Below are 18,062 nucleotides of genomic sequence, written 5' to 3' on the forward strand. Positions count from 1 at the left end.
GGAGCTTTCTGATTGGCAGAAATGTTCCGTATAAGTCTGGCAGGGAAGAATGCGCACAACCTGCTTCAAACTTGCCGCGCACGGGTCCGGAGCGGCGCGTAGTCATGACGACAACTGTGTTGACATCCGGCTGTCACTGCTGCCTCCCCGAGTGCTCCATGGCGCCGCCCGTGTACCGCTGTCCCATCTGCCAGGCTGCCAGCAAGAGCTTCCGTTCGCTGTTGCATTACGTGCAGTGGTGGCACGGCTTCTGTCACGACTCGCCGCCCGCCCCGGAGCATCGCGGCGAAAGCAACGTAAGCGGAAGATTCGCTTCGCTTCCCGCTTGCACAGAGCCAATAGCCCTGGGGGTGCCTTGCATTGACGCGCCGGCCAGAAGGCACGTGCCTCGTGAGCTGTAACTCGTAGTTGAAAGGGAATAATAGCCTCCGTCATTTTGCACTGGTATCGCGTAGTAATGAACACCGCACTGAGCAAGCATGAAGAGATTGGCAGTGCGTACTTCATTCATGTGTTTATGATCGCGCCTTTCGTCACGTCGAATTCTACGGGTTAGCCGAAGACAAGCAGGCATGCCGAGGTGTGCATGGCACGCCTCGTTGCAGTGGTAGAGAAAGCACGTGTCGCGACTCTGCTTTATTAACAACGGGCAGCTTTTAAAGTCCCACCAACAGCTTGGATGAGCCACTTCTTGTAGTGTGGTCGATATCTGCAAGTACCACAGGTTGAATTTAAAGACCATTTCAACCCGCGCCCACCCCCTCCCTCCTCCTACCCTCTTTTTTGTTTTTCTTAATTGTAGCTCCTTTGCAGCTTTTGGTTCTCTGGGCTATGCGCTAGAATGTCGGAGGTTTCTGTAGTTATTTCGCAGTTGGTCTGGTGCCATAGAGCGGTGAAGCATCTGATATTTTTCCAGCTTGCGCCGATTACAACAAAATACCATGCAGACTTTTTTTCAACCGCTCAGAGATCTAACAGATGTAATGCACCAAATTTATTCTTCTGTTCTCTCCGCGGAGGTATAGAGCTGTACAAACGGAACCAATATTTTCAATTTTTACGAACTTCTGACATTTTCGACGAAACACTGAAAACAGAAATCAAAATTCTACTTCCAACGGCCATTAGACTATAGCTTCCTGCATATAATCAAAGCGCATCATTCGAATAGGTTTTGTGGGTGCCTTATGAAAGCTTATCATTGCACTTCGCGCATGTGAGTGGGGGATCAAATTACGGCTCGCCTGCATTTCTTGACAAGCCGAGGTCAAGTTTGCCAGTATGCAGGCTGGACCTTGGAGATCATTGTGCACGGAAATTCGGTGAGGGAAAGCAAAATCTGTGCTGAAGCAAGGACAAGACTTACCGGTATAATTTGTAGCGGCTTCAGGCAATCCTTTATTTGCTTCTGGGCAGCTACGCAACCTGCTCATCGAAGTTTTGTGATGCACATCTGACAGCTGCCACCATGCACTACGCCTCATGACTTAGATCTTCCACGAATACGCGAAACTCAGCCGCCGTGTAAAGCAGACACCTGTGCTCATCTTGACCCAACATTTCGCTTTCCAGTTCTTCTGTCGCTGAGCACCATGTTAACAACGCGTTTGCTAACAGGTTAGGTTGAAGGATTTCAGTGAGAATACAGGAAACGTTTCAGTTTAAAATTGTTGGGTGATAATTGAGTTGTTACAGTACAGCAGTTATAATCCGGTGCAGCCTTTCACCACGAGGCCTGTCGTGGGTCGTACGTTGTAAAAAAAAAGGCCGCCACATGACGACTGGTAAAAGCGCACGCCGCTGAAGCATTAAGCACCTCTTCACTCTCTTGCTGCCTAAAGGGCTTTTGTTTTCAATGTTCTATTTCTATTTTTTATGCTTTACATTTCAGGGCGTTCCAAATTACTATCTTGTGAGGAAACGAGACGCTTACTTGCGTGAACAGGGCAAGCTACGTGCCAAGATTGACTTCTTTCATCGCACTGAAGCTAGAATGAAGTTGGACCGTGAAGCGCTGTCATATCAGATGTACGCCGCCGACACTTCGCCGCCGCACATCTACCCGCGAGAAAGACCACCTGCAGCCACCGTCTACCAAGAGTTCTGTCCGCTCACGGTTCCCAAAGAGGGGCAGCACCCTGTTCATACTGTTACTGACTCTAGCAATGTTGGATCTCGGGACAAAGTAGAAGCTGCTGTTCAAGCCGCTGAAATCCGCAGACACCAAAGCAATGAGCTGTTTAACTTCCCCAAGGACGCGTATTGTCCAGCCAAGGACATGACAGGCTCTTATGACTCGAGCCACGGCGACGAAGTCATCGAACGAGCCACACAGACAAAACCACGCCCGAGGCGCCTTGCGGGAAAGCCTCGAGTGAAGTTCGCGCTCAACGCCCGGGACACAGCGCCCTCGAAGTCAGCGGACCTCGCCGGTGAGAACCTTGTGCACTTTTCAGCACCCGTCGCATTCGTGCTTCCCCTTTTGTTATGAGGCCCGCATATATTGCACTGCGGTACCAGCGAATACTGGGGAGGAATCGGAACACATGATTGAGGAATTAAACATGCAAAGCAGAACGGTGGGACTATACTTCGTCTCAGGAGTAGCTTGCAGCAGCAGTGTAGGTACTACGGCCACCTGAACCAATCAGGATGTCGCGCGCTCTATAATTGTGCTCCTCCGCGGCCGTATTCACCGACAGGTGCCTCTATCTCTGTGGAAAAAAAAAAGGACAGACGATTACGATAGTCGGTAATGCGAGGTTTGAGTTTAACTCTTCACACGGTGGCGTGTTACGCTCCTAGGCGCCCTCCGGCACCTTTCCGGGGCAGCCACCTTCCAGGGGCCTTTAGCTCTGCTGCTTACGCCTACGAGTACGACGCGCAACGCAGGAAAGGGCGCCTAAGAGCTGCCCTCTAAAAAGAGTACCAGTAGTCAGCTGCTTTATCTTCACAGCAAGTGGCGCTTGGTGTCTGTGTCAATTTTAACGGGGGCGTTAAGTATAGCCCGTGTCGTATAAAAGTTGTCGTCGGCGTCCGTTGTCGACACCGCCGTCGACGTCATTGACCATGAGCGAAGAATCCCCACAGAAGCAGCCTAGGTGAGCCACCTAGGTCACGTGATCTTCCGAATTCATTACAACCAGCACAGCGGATTGTGAGCATACTGCCCATCGTGGCAGGTGTCATTTAAATTAATGATTGTTCGCGAGAGGTCGCTCGGGACGAGTAACAGCGGTCGCACAAGTGCAACCGCTGGCAGCATCTGCCATCGCAGGGCAGTGGCGCATCGCTTGATAACTCTGCCCCACTGCGCCGGAAGTGGTACGAGGACTCCCAGAGAATGTAAAGTAGAGGATGACCAATTGTGGGCGCTATAGACGTAGCCCCACGTTTGTTGCAGATGGCTTGAGACGCGATGGACGGCGGCCAGCGAACACGTCCTCTCTGTCCGAGTACCTTAAAGGTGTCCAACACCTCCTCTTCTTTTCCAGCGTCACTCCATGTGTTCGCTATCATAATCATCATCAGCATCAGCAGCAGCAGCCTGACTACGCCCCCTGCAGGGCCTCTCCCATGTCTCGCCATTTAACCCTGTCCTTTGCAGCTGCGGCCACCGTATCCCCACAAACTTCTTAATCTAATCCGCCAACCTTTCTGCCGTTCCATACTGCTCTTGCCTTGTCTTGGAATCCACTCCGTTACCCTTACCGTTACCCTCCGTTACAAGACCAGCGGTTATCTCGCATTAGCAGTACATGACCAGCCCAAGCCCATTTCTTCCTCTTGCTTTCGACTAGGATATTAAACCCTGTTTTATCTTTCACCCACTTTTCCCTCTTCCGGTCTCTTAATGTTACACCTATCATTTTTTTTCCATAGCTCGCTGCGTTGTCCATAACTTGAGCTGAATCCTATTCGTTAGCCCCTACATTTCTGTCCCATAGGTGAGCCTCGTAAGATAGAGCTGTTGTATAATTTTCTCTTGAGGGATATTGGTAAACTACTACTCATGATCTTAGAGAACCTGCCAAATGCTCTCCACCCCAATCTTATTCTTCTAGTTATTCCTTCTCTCACTCTCGATCAGCGGTCCCCACCTGCCCTATGTATTCCTTTATCACTTCCAGCACCTTGCTACCAATTGTGAACCGCTATTTCCTTGCGAGATTCTTGAACATTACTTTGGTTTCCTGCATGTTAATTTTTAGACCTACCGTTCTGCTCTGCCTGTCTAAGTCACTATCATGCTTTGAAGTTCATCTCCTGAGTGGTTTAGCAAAGCAATGTCATCACCGAATCGCAGATTACTTAGGTATTGTCCATTAACTCTTACCCCAAAATTTTCCCAATCCAGGCTTCGGAATATCTTCAGTAAACAGGCGGTGAATAGCATTGGCGAGATAGTGTCTCCCTGCCTGAGAACATTTCATTATTTGAATTTTATTGTTGACTTTACAAAGCGTTATGGTAGCTGTGCCATCGTTATAAATATCTTCGTATTTTCATATAAGACTCTTCTGCACCCTGATTCCGTAATGCCTGCGTGACTGCTAAGGTTTGCACCGAGTCAACTGCTGTCTCGTAATCAATGAAGGTTATAAGTAGGGATTGGTTATATCCTGTGTATTTCTCGAACAGCTGATTGACTGTGTGAATATGGTCATTGTCAAGTACTGTTTACGAAAGCCTGCCTGATCATTTGGTTGACTTGATCATTTGGTCGATAGAGTCAGGTTGCCCTGACTGTATTGGCGATCACTTTAGTAAATACCCTTTACGCAACAGACACTAAGCTGTTCTGTCAGCAATTTTTCAAGTCCTTGACGTCTTCTTTCTTATTAATTCAGGTAATGTTAGCGTTCTTCAAAATTTTTGGCACGCTCGAGGTGATAAGTCGTTTCATATACAGTGTGGTTAGTTCTCGCACAATCTCCCCACCTTCCTTCAACACATCTGCTGTTAGCTGACCCTCCCCAGCTGCTTTCCCCCTTTGGTAGGCGCTACAACCCATTAATTCTATCGCGTCATATCGTTAATGCGGAGATTAGGTACCCCTTAATTCTTTTCCCGATGCAATGCAATTTGAAGATTTTCAAGGCTAACTGCTTCGCTTACTTCAGGACGCCAGGAAGCCATGCACTTTCGACAGACGGCGCGGACGGACGGACGACCGACTCGGCGAACGCCATGTTTGCGAATGGCTGAGCACCACTCCGCAGCAGGGTGTAGGACCTGAATCGAACCGAAACCCGAAACCGGAACCGAATCCGCATTTTTTCCCGAAACTGGAACCGAACTTAACCCATATTTTTTCTCCATCTTAGAACTGAACGATTCAAAGGAACCGTTCCGAACAGTTTCGATACTCGGTTCAGCGCCACCGTTCTCGCAACGCGAAATACTTTTTTTAAAGACGAAATGACATGCGCTAACGCATAGGATTAGACACTCAAGGCTGTCGACGCTAGGCAGAGAGAAAATGGCCCCCAATGCGCCGCAACAAAATTGTGGGAAGTCAGGTGTCTAAGAAAGTAACCTAATTGGCGCTTCTGTAATGTCCTTTCGGCAATTCTAATACATTTTACGTCAAACTGATGTGAAATCTTTCGTGTATTGCATTCACATGTTTGCACATATATTCAATCAAATTTTTAGCACTGCTCTATCTCATAAAGCTCTGAGTGAGAATATAGCTTCTCTTTATTTGCATCATGCACCATAAATGTGTGAAATACAGGTGCAACGACTCAACCACGTCGTGCAACACTTAATTTCGGGGGCATTCGTTGCCTTATGCAGCAGATACAAAATAAGGCGCGCCACGATGGCTCAGTGGCTGGGGCTCTCGGGTGCTGACCAGAAGGTCGCGGCTTCGACCCCGGCCGCGGCGGTCCCATTTCGGTTGTGGCGAAGTTTAAAAACGCGCGAGGGCTGTGCGTGAGCAAAGTGAGCTGAAGAAACCCATGTGGTCTAAGTCCTCCAGTACAGCGTCCCTCATAACCCCCGTGTCACTTCGACACGCTGAACCCCAGATAGTACTACTGCTGTTACGAAGTAAAGACTGAGTACATTTCTGGATTTTTTTTTTCTGAATCCGGGCATTCTTTGTTGCAAGCGACGGAAATGTGCAACGAAAGACGGGCTTTCAGCAGCGATAGAGATACTAAAGAGAAACAAATTAAATGGCGATTACACAAAGGTATAATGCGGGGGATGCAAGCGCCAGCTGGCACATGCGATAATGATTAATTAGAGAAAGGTGCCTTTGCAATAAAATTTAGCTGCGAAGAAATTATTTCATGTTATGCCGACGTGCAGAAATGATTCTGCCTATAAAAAAAATAGTTTCCAAGCGCTTGTGGGCGGCTTCGGCACGCTATTGTCGAACTGCTTAATATGGAATTCTCTGTCGGCCGGCTTATATCTGCCTTTCGCTTTCGGACTTCGGGTTCTTGGTGTCTGATGGTTTATGGGGGTTTGACGTCCCAAAGCGACTCAGGCTATGAGAGATGCCGTAGTGAAGGGCTCCGGAAATTTCGACCACCCGGGGTTCTTTAACGTGCACTGGCATCGTACAGCACACGGGCCTCTAGAATCTCGCCTCCATCGAAATACGACCGCCGCGGCCGGGATCGAACCCGCGTCTTTCGGGCCAGCAGCCGAGCGCCATAACGACTCAGCCACCGCGGCGGCTTCTTGGTGTCTGAGGCAAGCGGCTTATGCTTATTGGCACTCTTTTCTAGAACGCCTGGGCGACGGCACGCGTGGAGCATTCACAGCCCGCCTCGGCTGCATTGAATCAGGTGTTTTGAGCACCAGTTCTCGGCGAACAATGGAAAAATTGTCTGAAAACCGCGGTGAACTTGAAGCAGAACATGAGGAAAAAAAAGGTGCACATTGAGCGGAATTCAGTTCAGTTCAGTTAATTAACTTAAAGCTTCCCGTAGGGGCATTACATAAAAGGTGGGCTTTTTTTCATCTCGTGACAAGTAATCTTTGAATAACATGGTCATTTAAAAGCTGTAAAAACGAAGATGTGCACGTGGTAGCAGCGATGTCTGGGGAAGGCCATTCCAGTCTGGCGGTTCGGAAGAAAAATGAAGCAGTGAATGTAGTCGTTCGAGCTCGTGAGCTCGTGGGAATAATTACGTAGTTACTTTGAGTTGCTAGGTATGTGCGAATAGTACTTTTCCAAACCAAATCGAATATGAACAGCGTAGCCAAAAACTGAATCGAATACAAATAGATTAATGATAGGCCCGAATTCAGTACGAATCAAATATTAGTACTAATATTCGTTAATACCTGTGCTAATACTCGTACAGAACGAACAATTGTGCGAAACAGTGAAGCGCCAGTGGTGGCACTGCTGTCTGGTACTATAAGTTTAAAACTTATCAAGTTAAAATTATAGCTGCTAAAGACGCAACAATAATCTATATGATTCATCTAAGACCCTTTTCGCGAACGTTTCACTCCAGAAAAGCCGAGCACCAAGCCTGAGGAAACCTTGTGCCCATTAGAAAAGCGGCGGGTACCCGGCGCTACTAGAGCCGCACCTTAGAAAACGAGACTGGGTGCATCTACGTATGAACCATGGCCTCGGATATCGAGTATCAAGGCAGAATTTTGCTGAATTTGCCCAAATTTTTCCGCCTGATCCAGCTTTAGAGAATATATACAAGCATTGTGAAAGCCGCCACGTAAATGGACCGCGTCGTAGCGCTGAAACCTTCATTCCGGATGAAGGTTGACTGATAGTGTGGCTCTTCATCTCGTTCATACTTTTCGCGGAAGGATGGTGCGTGGCGTCGGCTTGAGCCGTTTCTGGAACAGTCGTCAAAGAAAAATACCGCGGGCCTTATTCGAACTTCCTGCCGATTATTCGAAAACTTTTCTATAAGTTCGAACTTATACTCGATTCATATCGAATAATTCTCAAAATAAATTATTCGATTCGTTTTAGTAATCGAATAGAAAGATATTCGATTCACTGTTCGAAATTTTCGAATATTCTCACACCTCTACTAAAGATAAATTTTGGAGATGTGCCGATGGGGCGATTGGCAATTCGGTTGTGGGGCGGTGAAAAGGTGTCTGTCTGTAGCTGACGATACAGGACAGGTTCCTCTCTCAATAGGCACCCTGCACATGCCAGGCGCCTCCACCGTCGACTTGCGGTCAGAGCCACTGCCCAACCAGTTCTACGTAAGTGATGCTGTGAAAAGGCAACTGATTGCTCATTAGAGTGACGCTGCTCTCCAATAAAAGGCAAAACGTATCGGGGGCGGTAGAGAAGACCAAGTCTGCGGAGACAGGGTGGTCGCAGCTGGCGCAGTTGTAAATCTTTGGAGGAGGCCTTCGTCATGCAGGGGACGTAGTTCAGGGGTATGTATGATTATGGTGGTGGTGGTGGCGATGATATTAAATCACAGCCACGTCCAAACAGCAATTTGCAAGGGTCAGGATGACCACAATAGCTGCATTGCACTTTTACAGCGGTATTCGAAGAATTGTATTGGGAATAAAACAGGTACAAGAGTAAACGTGGAACACCTCAGCAGCATCCAATTCGGTTAAGAAATTCACTGCTAATTAACGAAGGGAAGAACCACTGAGCATGATTGAAGACCTAAGGAGGCAAAGTATACCAGTAGGATGGAAGTTAATGGTTAAACGTTAGGGAAAAGTCCGAAAGCTTACTTAGGCAGTACTAGAAGTAGACTTCTTAGGGTGCAGCCGCGCTCCTGGACTCCAAGTCGTAGTCGGCGTCGGCGTAGTCGTCGGCGTAACGCATTTCCCAAATAACGAAACGAAACCTGGAAGGTGTCTGCAACAGGAAGATCCCAAAGGGTGGTTACCAGCGTAACGCACCACCCTACAGGTCGTGGGTCACCCTTTCACCTGCCAGGTAGTAGCAGAGCGAAACGTCACCTGTCACGGCGAAAGCTGAGGAATGGACAGCTGGAGGGGGGCTGCACGGGAAGGTGGGTGGCAAGACTAAAATACGTGAAGACCAGAGCTAAAACATCGTAATATTGGCTATCGTAATCATCTATCATAAATTTTTTTCCTGCAGTGGACTGAGCTAAGCAAACGCTTATGGTGATGAATGAATCTGTCTGGATATAAAGTGATCCATTCTGGCGCAATCTATCTGCACTTGCACGAGCCTTCCGCGATTAAAATTTGAAAAATATTATAAAAAGGGCACCTTGCATAAAAGACAACCTTTTCTAATTGACCGAGTAAGGCACACTTCGTGGCCAAACGTATGCACACGTTTTGGACTGACTTCACAGACGGGGTTGTCGACTACAGACTTCCGAGCAGTGTCGGGAATGCTTGCAATAGCTTAAAACGAAGTGACTTTATTACAACCAAGTTATCGGGTTCAGCCCTTCGCTATCCTTTGCGACTGAAATTCAGTCATTTACTCTTAATCGTCTTCAATTTAAGTGCAAATATGAAGTTCTGTAGCATTGGTTCCCTCCTGCAGAAAATGTCCTCGAAACAATCGTCCAGTTCCTGTCAACCGAGGACCTTCTGATTTGTCGCCGAGTGTGCTGGGCATGGAAGCGCATCGTCGAGAGGCCTCAGCATTGGCTTCGTATCGACCTCAACCATACCAGTGTTTCTGCGGAGGTAAGCACTGCCTCTTCCGGCCATTGCATTAATCCTTCATAGCATATCCTCCCCTATACCAAAGCAAGAACTCTGCTCCAGCTTTTTGTTCGCTCAGTATAACGAAATCATTTCATTAAAATCACTTCTGTCTTAAAATTAGGCTGCTGTTCACCGAACTGCACGCCACTTATGGGAAATTATTTGAAATGTACATAAGGCGGAGATCGCTTATTATGTGAGGTTACTTGCCGAAACTGACGAAAGACCGGAAGCTCGTGCGGAAAAGAGCAGATGGCCAATTGCTTCCCGTCATTTCTCAATCATGTGAGACTAAACAACGTGGCAAAGATCACGCCGCGGTGCTATGCCAGCTTCTCCAGTCCATACTGCTTTGCCACAGGTTAAACACTGGGATAGAGAGAGGCCGGATAGCATTCCGATGGCGGGAGGGTGAGCATGATTTTCCCCCAGTAGAACTCGAGAAGTAATGCATGCTGAACAACTGAAGCAAGAACACATTAATGAGACAAGAAATGAAGGCAAAGAGGGCTGTGGTGAAAAAAAAATGCTCGGGGATAAAAATGCGCAAGGGACAACTTCCCAGTTTGTGTATGGACCGCACCCACAGCCAGGCGTGGTGCCAGTAATCAGCGGGCAGAGGCCCTGCACTACCCTGCACAATTAGCAGACACTATCGTCATCTTTCCCTTTGCATCGAAACGAAAAAGCCTTCTCATTTCTTATCACGATTTATTCTAGTGAATGTCTCTGTTAAAATACGTATTGCTGGAGCGCATCAGCCCCATCGCTACAGTAAAGCAGCAAGTTGCGCTTGTTGGGGATGGCTCAAGACTGGACGAACGTCACTGCGCTATAGGATAACCACGTACGTATGTCCTGCTCTTTTCGGGGTTATCTTCGTCTTATAGCGCAGTAACGTTATTGCAGCCATGAGCCATCAGCAAAATTTTTCTAAGGGCTCTCATCGAAAACCGCTAACAAATAAGCTTACCACCCGACTCAACAACTGCAATCGTTATAAGGAGGGTTTCTTGTCCTTGTGTTCAAAGGAGTGGATTCTTCAGATGAAGTCTAGTACTTTCACCTATATACAGGGTGTTTCACCTAAGACTTTGCACTGTATTTAAAAATAGTTTTTTTTTAGTAAGAGCACTAGCTTCGGTATGACATTGTCAGCGGTGCAGTACATTAGAATAGAGCTAAGGCGTGCTAACTAAGAGGTTGGCTAATTAATGTTGAATAGTTAACCTTTTAACTATTACCGTTAAGCTCCTTAATTACTGAGAGGCGTGTATACCACCATAAGCCATATCCGTATTACTTTTTGGAATTTCGAAAACGCGGTTACCCTCGGCGCTCTGAGCCAACAATTTCGGGCTACATCGAGCCGAAATAGAATGGAAAATTCCTCCAAGGTGGCTTCTCTTGTCCTATGACGTCACCACGCTTGTACTTGCGAGATTGGCCTGTGGTGGCTATACTTGTATTTTGATTCTTGCTATTTTCTACCTTACAAGAGCTTTGTTTTCAGTAAGAGCGGCGTTTTTGTGATCAAGAGCTGCTATTCTATCGATACAAGCCAACTTCAATTTCTCCTCAGTGTCCCTTTAAAGCCTATTTTAAAGATTTGCCTAACGTCTCAGGTAAAACACCCTCTATAATCCCCTCAAAGGGAGGCGCGCGAACACCATAACAGGAAGAGTGGGAGATAAAGTTGTCGTTCAAGTTTAATTTGGTTTTGTGGAATTTAACTTCCCAAAGGGACGCAGGCTATGAGGGACGCCGTAGTGGAGAGCTTAGGATAATTTGGACCACCTGGGCTCCTTTAACGTTCATTGAGATCGCGCAGTGCACGCGCCTGTAGCATTTCGCCTCCATCGAAATGCAGTCGTGGTGGCTGGGATCGAATGCGCGTCTTTCGGGTCAGCAGCCAAGCACCATATTTACTGAGCCACCGCAGCGGCCTTTCAAGTTTATTTTTAACAGCTGCCACTAGAGTTTCTCAAGCAAGCCTATCAAGTGTTACAATCTTCATATCAAGAAAGTCATTAATTGCTTGACCAGACAAATATGAAGAAGCGAGGTCAAATTCCACTTGAACTGTTGAGAAGCAGATCTTTATAACTATGAATGTATACACCTCTGCTCTCCCCCCCTCCCCTTCTACCTGTCTTTTTTCTGCCTTATCGAAATACAGCGTAACCTGCAAGTTCATGGACTTTCAGGGGATTCTTTACTGATTAAAAATGCAGCGCAAAAGACATTAGGACCGCTGGCGCTTTCTCTCCATTGCAGCTTTTCAGCAAAATGGCAGCCTGGTGCTCGGCCACTGAAAGCCTGTCCCTGCAAGGTAAGGCTGATTTCGCTGGCGGAAGGGACAGGCGGAATGAATCCAATTCACAACCATTCCGTAGCCGCAGCCGAGGCCAGTGGGATTGGAACACACACTCGCTCACCTCTAGTCGCTTTCTTTTTCAGCTCTCGAAGCGACGGCTGACGCCAACAAGCGTGTGCCTGGGTATGTCACGTGCGTATCGGACATTTAAGACTTGCGTCCTGCAAGAAATTATGTTGTGACAGCCGAAATGAATTCGATTACAATTATTAAATTACTATTACTATTCACTACTATATTAAATGAATATAATTTAATAATAAGTTGTGTTCTGACATCTGTTTTAAATCGTTCAACATGCACATTTCATGCGTAATGTCCGCATGTTGCGAAAATTCCCTGGTCAGAGCGCGCATGTCTGGAAGGGGCATGGTACCGTGCGACGACAAAATAATAGCTGCAACTCGACGGCTTCCCACTGATGGCAAGGAGAGGTCCTGCGAATTTATGCAGCCGTTTCATGAAGACATGCATGCATTCCTGCTCTTGACAGAGGTAGCTTGGTCTGGGAACTTGCAACAAAGGGTTGCACACACACACGCACACTTATCCATACCACGCAGAACGTTCGAATTCGCTCAAAACAGCACGATTTTCAGTCTTGGTCCCCTGAGCGAATGGCATGTGGTTCACTGCTTTCTCTGCAGGGCTCATCTGGAACACGGTTTAGAGAAACTGCTGATGGCTTGCTCGAAAACGTTGAAAGTGCTTACAGTGGTCGGCTCTGACAATCTGCTGACGCACAGGTAAGTTCTTGGTGCAGAAAACTGGTATGCCTTCATACTGCAGTGAGTGACGCGACATCCCGCAATCGCGTCAAAGAATCTGCTGTAGGAATTGTGTGAGGTTAATGCCGTACTGCTTGTTCTACTTGGCAAGGGGGATTTGTATCAAGTTGATTTGGTTAACAACACTTGTGATGTCTTGCACATGCAGAAGTTAGAGAAGTGCACGTCAGGAGTAACATGCAGTTTCTGCGACTTAAAAAACTGCAACTAACGGGTAGATGCATCAATGAGTGGTTGACAAAATGCAGTAAACCTGCTGACAGCTGCAACGAAAAAGAAACACTTGTGACAAACAATTGTAGCGGAGAGGAAATATTCTTTCGAACGACCACCTGCAGCAAGTTTGTCCTTGAGCCAAAACACTGTACATTCGCCGCTTCCGCTATAGTGTAGGGTTTAGACCTTTCCCAAGAACATTCCGCTCGAATATTCCGCGCATCGACACTAAGCGCTAAAAGCATCGTTATTTTTCCTATCTTCGCAGACTGGAAACGCCATAGTAAGGTTTTTAACTACTAAAGTTTTGCGCAAAAGCAGATCACGCCATAGAGCAGACGGGAAACCGCCATACCGTCTTTTAGTTTTACATCGATAGCTGTTAATGAGATGCACCCCCGTACTCACGATGTTGCAGTAGACGTCCGCACCGCAGGTGAATTTTGTACGAAGGGCGCCTACTTTGGGCCATTGCTATCCCCGCTCATTATTTCTCACGGCGTCAGCTCGATGCCGCGAGAGAAAACTCTGACCTTCCCCCGCCAGTTAGAGGGACCGTTACTCACGTGTTCCTGAGCCATGTACAGACTCGATCACACTTGTCTAGAGCGCTCGGGCGGTGCCGTCCGGCGGAAATAAAGCGAAATTCTAAAGTAGGTGTTCACTTTCACTGATAATACTTGCGCTGGAGAGCAGCCTAATAGGCATTTTTTATTTTATTTTTTATTTATGACATACAGCACTCCGTGAGGCCCAAGCAGGAGTGGATTACAGAATGAAATCACAAATTGTGCAGAAATACCAAAATGCAAACAGAATACAAGGCAGCGGGAAAAGACATGAAAAGGCAAAAGCAAGCTAACACAACAAGCAGAAAAAACCTAACAATATTCACTTATCAGGTCAAGAGACCGTACACACGAAGCTGGTAAGCTGTTCCAATCACTGATGGTTTGCGGAAAGAAAGAGTGCTGAAATAAGTTAGTCTTTGCAAAGTACGGGGTCAGAGGAAGAGGGTGGAAGTGTCGAGTTCGTCTGGTGAACCACACAGGCACCAGCACCTTACCGGCAGCTGCAATAAGATTTTACTTAATTTCCTCCGAAGCACACCGCTCGAGCGCTCTAGACAAGTGTGATCGACTCTGTAAGTCACGTGGGCCAAGTGACCCCACGTAGCCGTGTCGTTTCTTGAGTGGGTGAAATGAAGGCGGTAGAAGGTGGGCTGCGGTAACTGCTGCCACTTCTTGCCTGGAGGAAAGGGGGACAGTGTGGGGAGTCTCAGCGTTAAAGAAACATGGACCAAATAGCCAACGCACACGTCGAATACGCGCCGCTTGTGTTTCCTCTGCAGAGCGCGGCCCTTAGGCGCCCGTTCCTGGCTTGCGCGTCGTGGTAGTTGGTGCAACCGACAGAGCTATGGAAAAGCAGAGAGCACGGCGAAGGATGAAAGGCGGGCGATAACGAAGGGAGGGGCGAGAATGCGGGTTCACGTGTGGAAAAGAAAACCGTTCATGGCTCAATTTCTTGCTGGCTGTTTTATCCCACGGTCCTCAATTTAAAAATCTCTTTCCGGACAAATATTAAGAGCTGGTGCCAGCAATTATACAAAAACGAGAGAACGAGATACAGACCCACGCATGAGCCATACGTGGCAGAAAAAGGCAAACAAGCATTCGCTTTAGTCACGAATCGCAGCGAGGAATGCATGTCTTTCTTTTATTTATTTGCCTTGAAATATTAGCCCTGATTATAACTCGGGCCCAAAGCAAAAAGTTTCTGAAACTGACATGACTCTAATGCGTGTATTTGTTTTGAGAAAATGAAATATTTATTCGTGAGAATACACAAAAATCTTTTCACTTTCGTATATCTCTATGCGATTAAATTGGAACAGAATTCCACTTTTGCGAACTGCAAGAAAAATTTGGCTCTGCTGGATCGGCAGCTTGCGCAAAGGTATAAGAACGAAGGAACGATAGCAGTCCTCCTTGCAGACGACGAGGACGGAGCAGCATTAACGGCAGAAGTTGTATTGAGGAATACAAAAGTAATTAAGAAAAATAGTGCCTCAACCCGTTCCACTTGCGAGCAGCAGCCCACTGCAATAACAAAGGAATATGTCCCTGAGGGCAAACGGTATTTCGCACACCCAGCGGTGGAAATGAGGAAAGCTGTGTATACTCGGGGTGTGCGAATATTCTAAATTTTGGAGTGGCGAATACAATATCCATCTATTTGATTCGCTGGACGAATAAAATAGGGCATGTTCAAAATTTTTGAATCGAATGTGTCCTCAAGTTTTCGAATAGATTTCGAATAATTGACACAAAGTTCGAATAGGCCTCGCCGTAGTATTTCTGTAATTTGTGGGGTTTAATGTCCCGAAGCGACACACGGTCTATGAAGGATCCCGTATAGTGTAAGGCTCCGGATTAATTTATACCAGCTGGGGCGATTTAGCCTGCGCTGACATCGCAGAGCAAACGGGCGCCTTTTGCGTTCTGCCTCCATTGGAAAATGGCCGCCTCGGCCAGGATTGAACCCAGGTCCTCAGGCTCAATGGTCGAGCGCCATAACCACTGAGCCACACAGCGGTGTGTCCGTATATGTTTTTTTTTTACCATTGTTTAAAAAACAGGGCTAACTCCGGCGCCGCATAGCATGCTGGCGCGATTAGTCTGTGCAGGAGGGAGGGTTCTGCGCCGAGACGCGGTTCATTCGTGAATCATCGTTCATAATGCCTTCAAGATTAGGCGTCAGGAACGGGCTCAGGCAGTTTTAGCATGGCCTCCCTTCGTAACCGATGTCGAAGGCTATGGCTCAAACACTTCTCCCTCTCATCAACTGAGACCTGGCGCTATTTTGGTCGCCGTAGTCATCAGTGGGAAAAGTTGTTGATTCTTTAAGCAGCTGTAGCTTTAAATCTAGGACTTAGAGAGCCGCCGCTATAGCGCTTTACTGTTTCGCATGGATATCCGTTCGTACCATCAGCGTCCAATGAAACGCGAACAAAACAACTGAAACGCGAGCACAAACAATCAAAATTATTAGCGGCTGGAAAGGAGATATACGCGTGGTCTATTAACACTTCCAAAGAGTGATCTTTACGCTTTCGATGCGAAAATCAGCAGCTCTAGTATTCAACCTCGCTAGTACAGATTTGCAGTTTGTGTTTCAATTCTTTTGTTCGCGTCTCATTTGACGCTGATAATATATTTATTCGGTCATTAAGCAGCGAATAACCATACAAACATTCCATTAAAATTGAATATTCTTGCAGTATTCAGTTTGTATTTGATTCGGTCTCGATAAAGTACTATTCGCACAGCGCTAATGTTTACTATAGCGACCCACAGCAGAGAGAGCGGGCCTGGGGATGATCCCCAGATCTACCCTGCAATGTAGCGGGTATGGAATGGGATTTGAGGAATGAAACGTTGGTCGCCAGGCTTGGGTTATGGTAGTTTTCGTTGGATTGGGGACAACTTGGGATTTGGAAATTGATCCGAATAGAGTCGAGCTCCTTTCAGACCCCCGCAGAAGGCGAGCACTCGTTCTTCGCCTAATAGCGGCCCTCGGCCTTCAAGAGTGCCTCCACACCACGGAATGCTCGCCGGAGCCTTCGACGCTCCGAGAAAGGGTACCCTACAAAGGCAGGTTTATGGGGTACCCAAGCCCAAGCCAGGTTCGTGCACCCAGACCTTCCTCCACTGCTAGAGACCCGTACTCACACGGGGGACCCCTTTAGCGGTTCCAAGACCCAGCATGAACAGTGGTACTGCCCAAAATGCCCAGGATGGCACCGCTCTCTGCTAGGAGTCACTTTTAGGTCCTCATTTCTCTCCCACACCTAATAATAAGGACGCCCTTTTGGAATCGGTTCACTAAAAGGATGACGTTTTGCTACCTAGGATATATATGGTCCACGTGAGATTTTCTCCGGGCTTCCTAGCCGTTACTCGGTGTTTACATCTTTGACGTTCCCAAGTTTCGGGGCTTACTGACCCTCGGGGCTCACTACTAGACCTGTCCTTTTCGACAGTTCCAGCCAAAGCTTAGTTTCTCAGAACCTAGACTTGGCTCGCCCAGCCGCAAGGCACCGCGAGCTCTTCGAAATCGGAAATTATCATACCGCGGCTTGGTTGTACGCCCTTCGTACTGAGAGGGTGATCCTTCGGCATGAAAAAATTTGAGTTTTTTCAATTTTTGCTGTATTTTGATATGCTAGATTCGCACGAGCCCTGTGTGGACCCATCCAGACTAGCCAACAACCCCTGGCTGCATCCCGCTCACAAGGCCAAAGAGAGAGCGCCGCCAAATCTCCTGTGGATTCGTAACCCCAACAGGATGAGCCGCGGCTGAGACTGGCCCAACCACTGACGTTAATTGCTGACGGAAGGGAAGCCGAAACCGCCTGAACTCAGTCTCCATGAAGCGTCGAATCTGTTAAAAAGCATTATTGATCATTTTTTTCCAATCGGTTATGCAGAACGTTCAGTGGCAGCGAAAGTAAAGGCCGCAAGTTTTATATTGCCACGGATCTTTGCACTGTTGTTCGCGCTCAAAGCCGCCGGCACTCGGATTTATCATTTGCTTCTGACGCAAGATGCGACCTGACTTATCTCGAATGTTTGTAGTCATTCATATTTTTGTGGGTGCAGGCCAGCCCAATAAAGAGTTTCTTTTGGAAGCCGTTTTAGCCGATTTCTTGACTGCCAGACGGCCGTCTCCACTACGTGACAATGTCGGTCCTCTTTTAACTTATCCACGAATAGGTTATTAGAAAAATTGCTGCTTGTGTCACTGATGTGTGCTTAAGATGGTAATTACGTACACAATAGTTTGTGAACCTTAAATGCTGGAGACACTTGGGGGCGTTTGGGAGGCATCCGCATGATTTGACGCCTTTCCGCAAACACTCTCCAGCGTCCTAGAAAAGGAGAACTACATGTTCGTTGGCATGAAGTAGCGTAGTCGTTAGCACGCTCGGCTGCCGAACGGAAGGATGGTGG

At 47.4% G+C, this 18,062-nt stretch overlaps 1 protein-coding gene across 1 annotated transcript; it reads left to right on the forward strand.

Annotated features, from left to right (window-relative positions):
- The first annotated feature begins 1,915 nt into the window (after positions 1-1,915).
- Positions 1,916-17,711, forward strand: LOC144132792 (uncharacterized). Its single transcript, XM_077665451.1, has 6 exons — positions 1,916-2,432; positions 9,503-9,648; positions 11,947-12,001; positions 12,130-12,169; positions 12,694-12,792; positions 17,279-17,711. The coding sequence occupies exons 1-6, from the start codon at positions 1,994-1,996 to the stop codon at positions 17,385-17,387; spliced, it is 888 nt and encodes a 295-aa protein (XP_077521577.1). The 5' UTR covers positions 1,916-1,993; the 3' UTR covers positions 17,388-17,711.
- The last annotated feature ends 351 nt before the right edge of the window (positions 17,712-18,062 follow it).

Source organism: Amblyomma americanum, chromosome 1 (assembly GCF_052857255.1).
Source record: "Amblyomma americanum isolate KBUSLIRL-KWMA chromosome 1, ASM5285725v1, whole genome shotgun sequence".
Taxonomy (NCBI): Eukaryota; Metazoa; Arthropoda; class Arachnida; order Ixodida; family Ixodidae; genus Amblyomma; species Amblyomma americanum.

Coding starts and splice junctions, on each gene's coding strand:
- LOC144132792 (XM_077665451.1), top strand. CDS start 1,994: ATGAAGTTGGACCGTGAAGCGCTGTCATATCAGATGTACGCCGCCGAC. Junction 2,433..9,502: donor GAAGTCAGCGGACCTCGCCG/GTGAGAACCTTG, acceptor TCCCTCCTGCAG/AAAATGTCCTCGAAACAATC. Junction 12,002..12,129: donor TGAAAGCCTGTCCCTGCAAG/GTAAGGCTGATT, acceptor TTTCTTTTTCAG/CTCTCGAAGCGACGGCTGAC.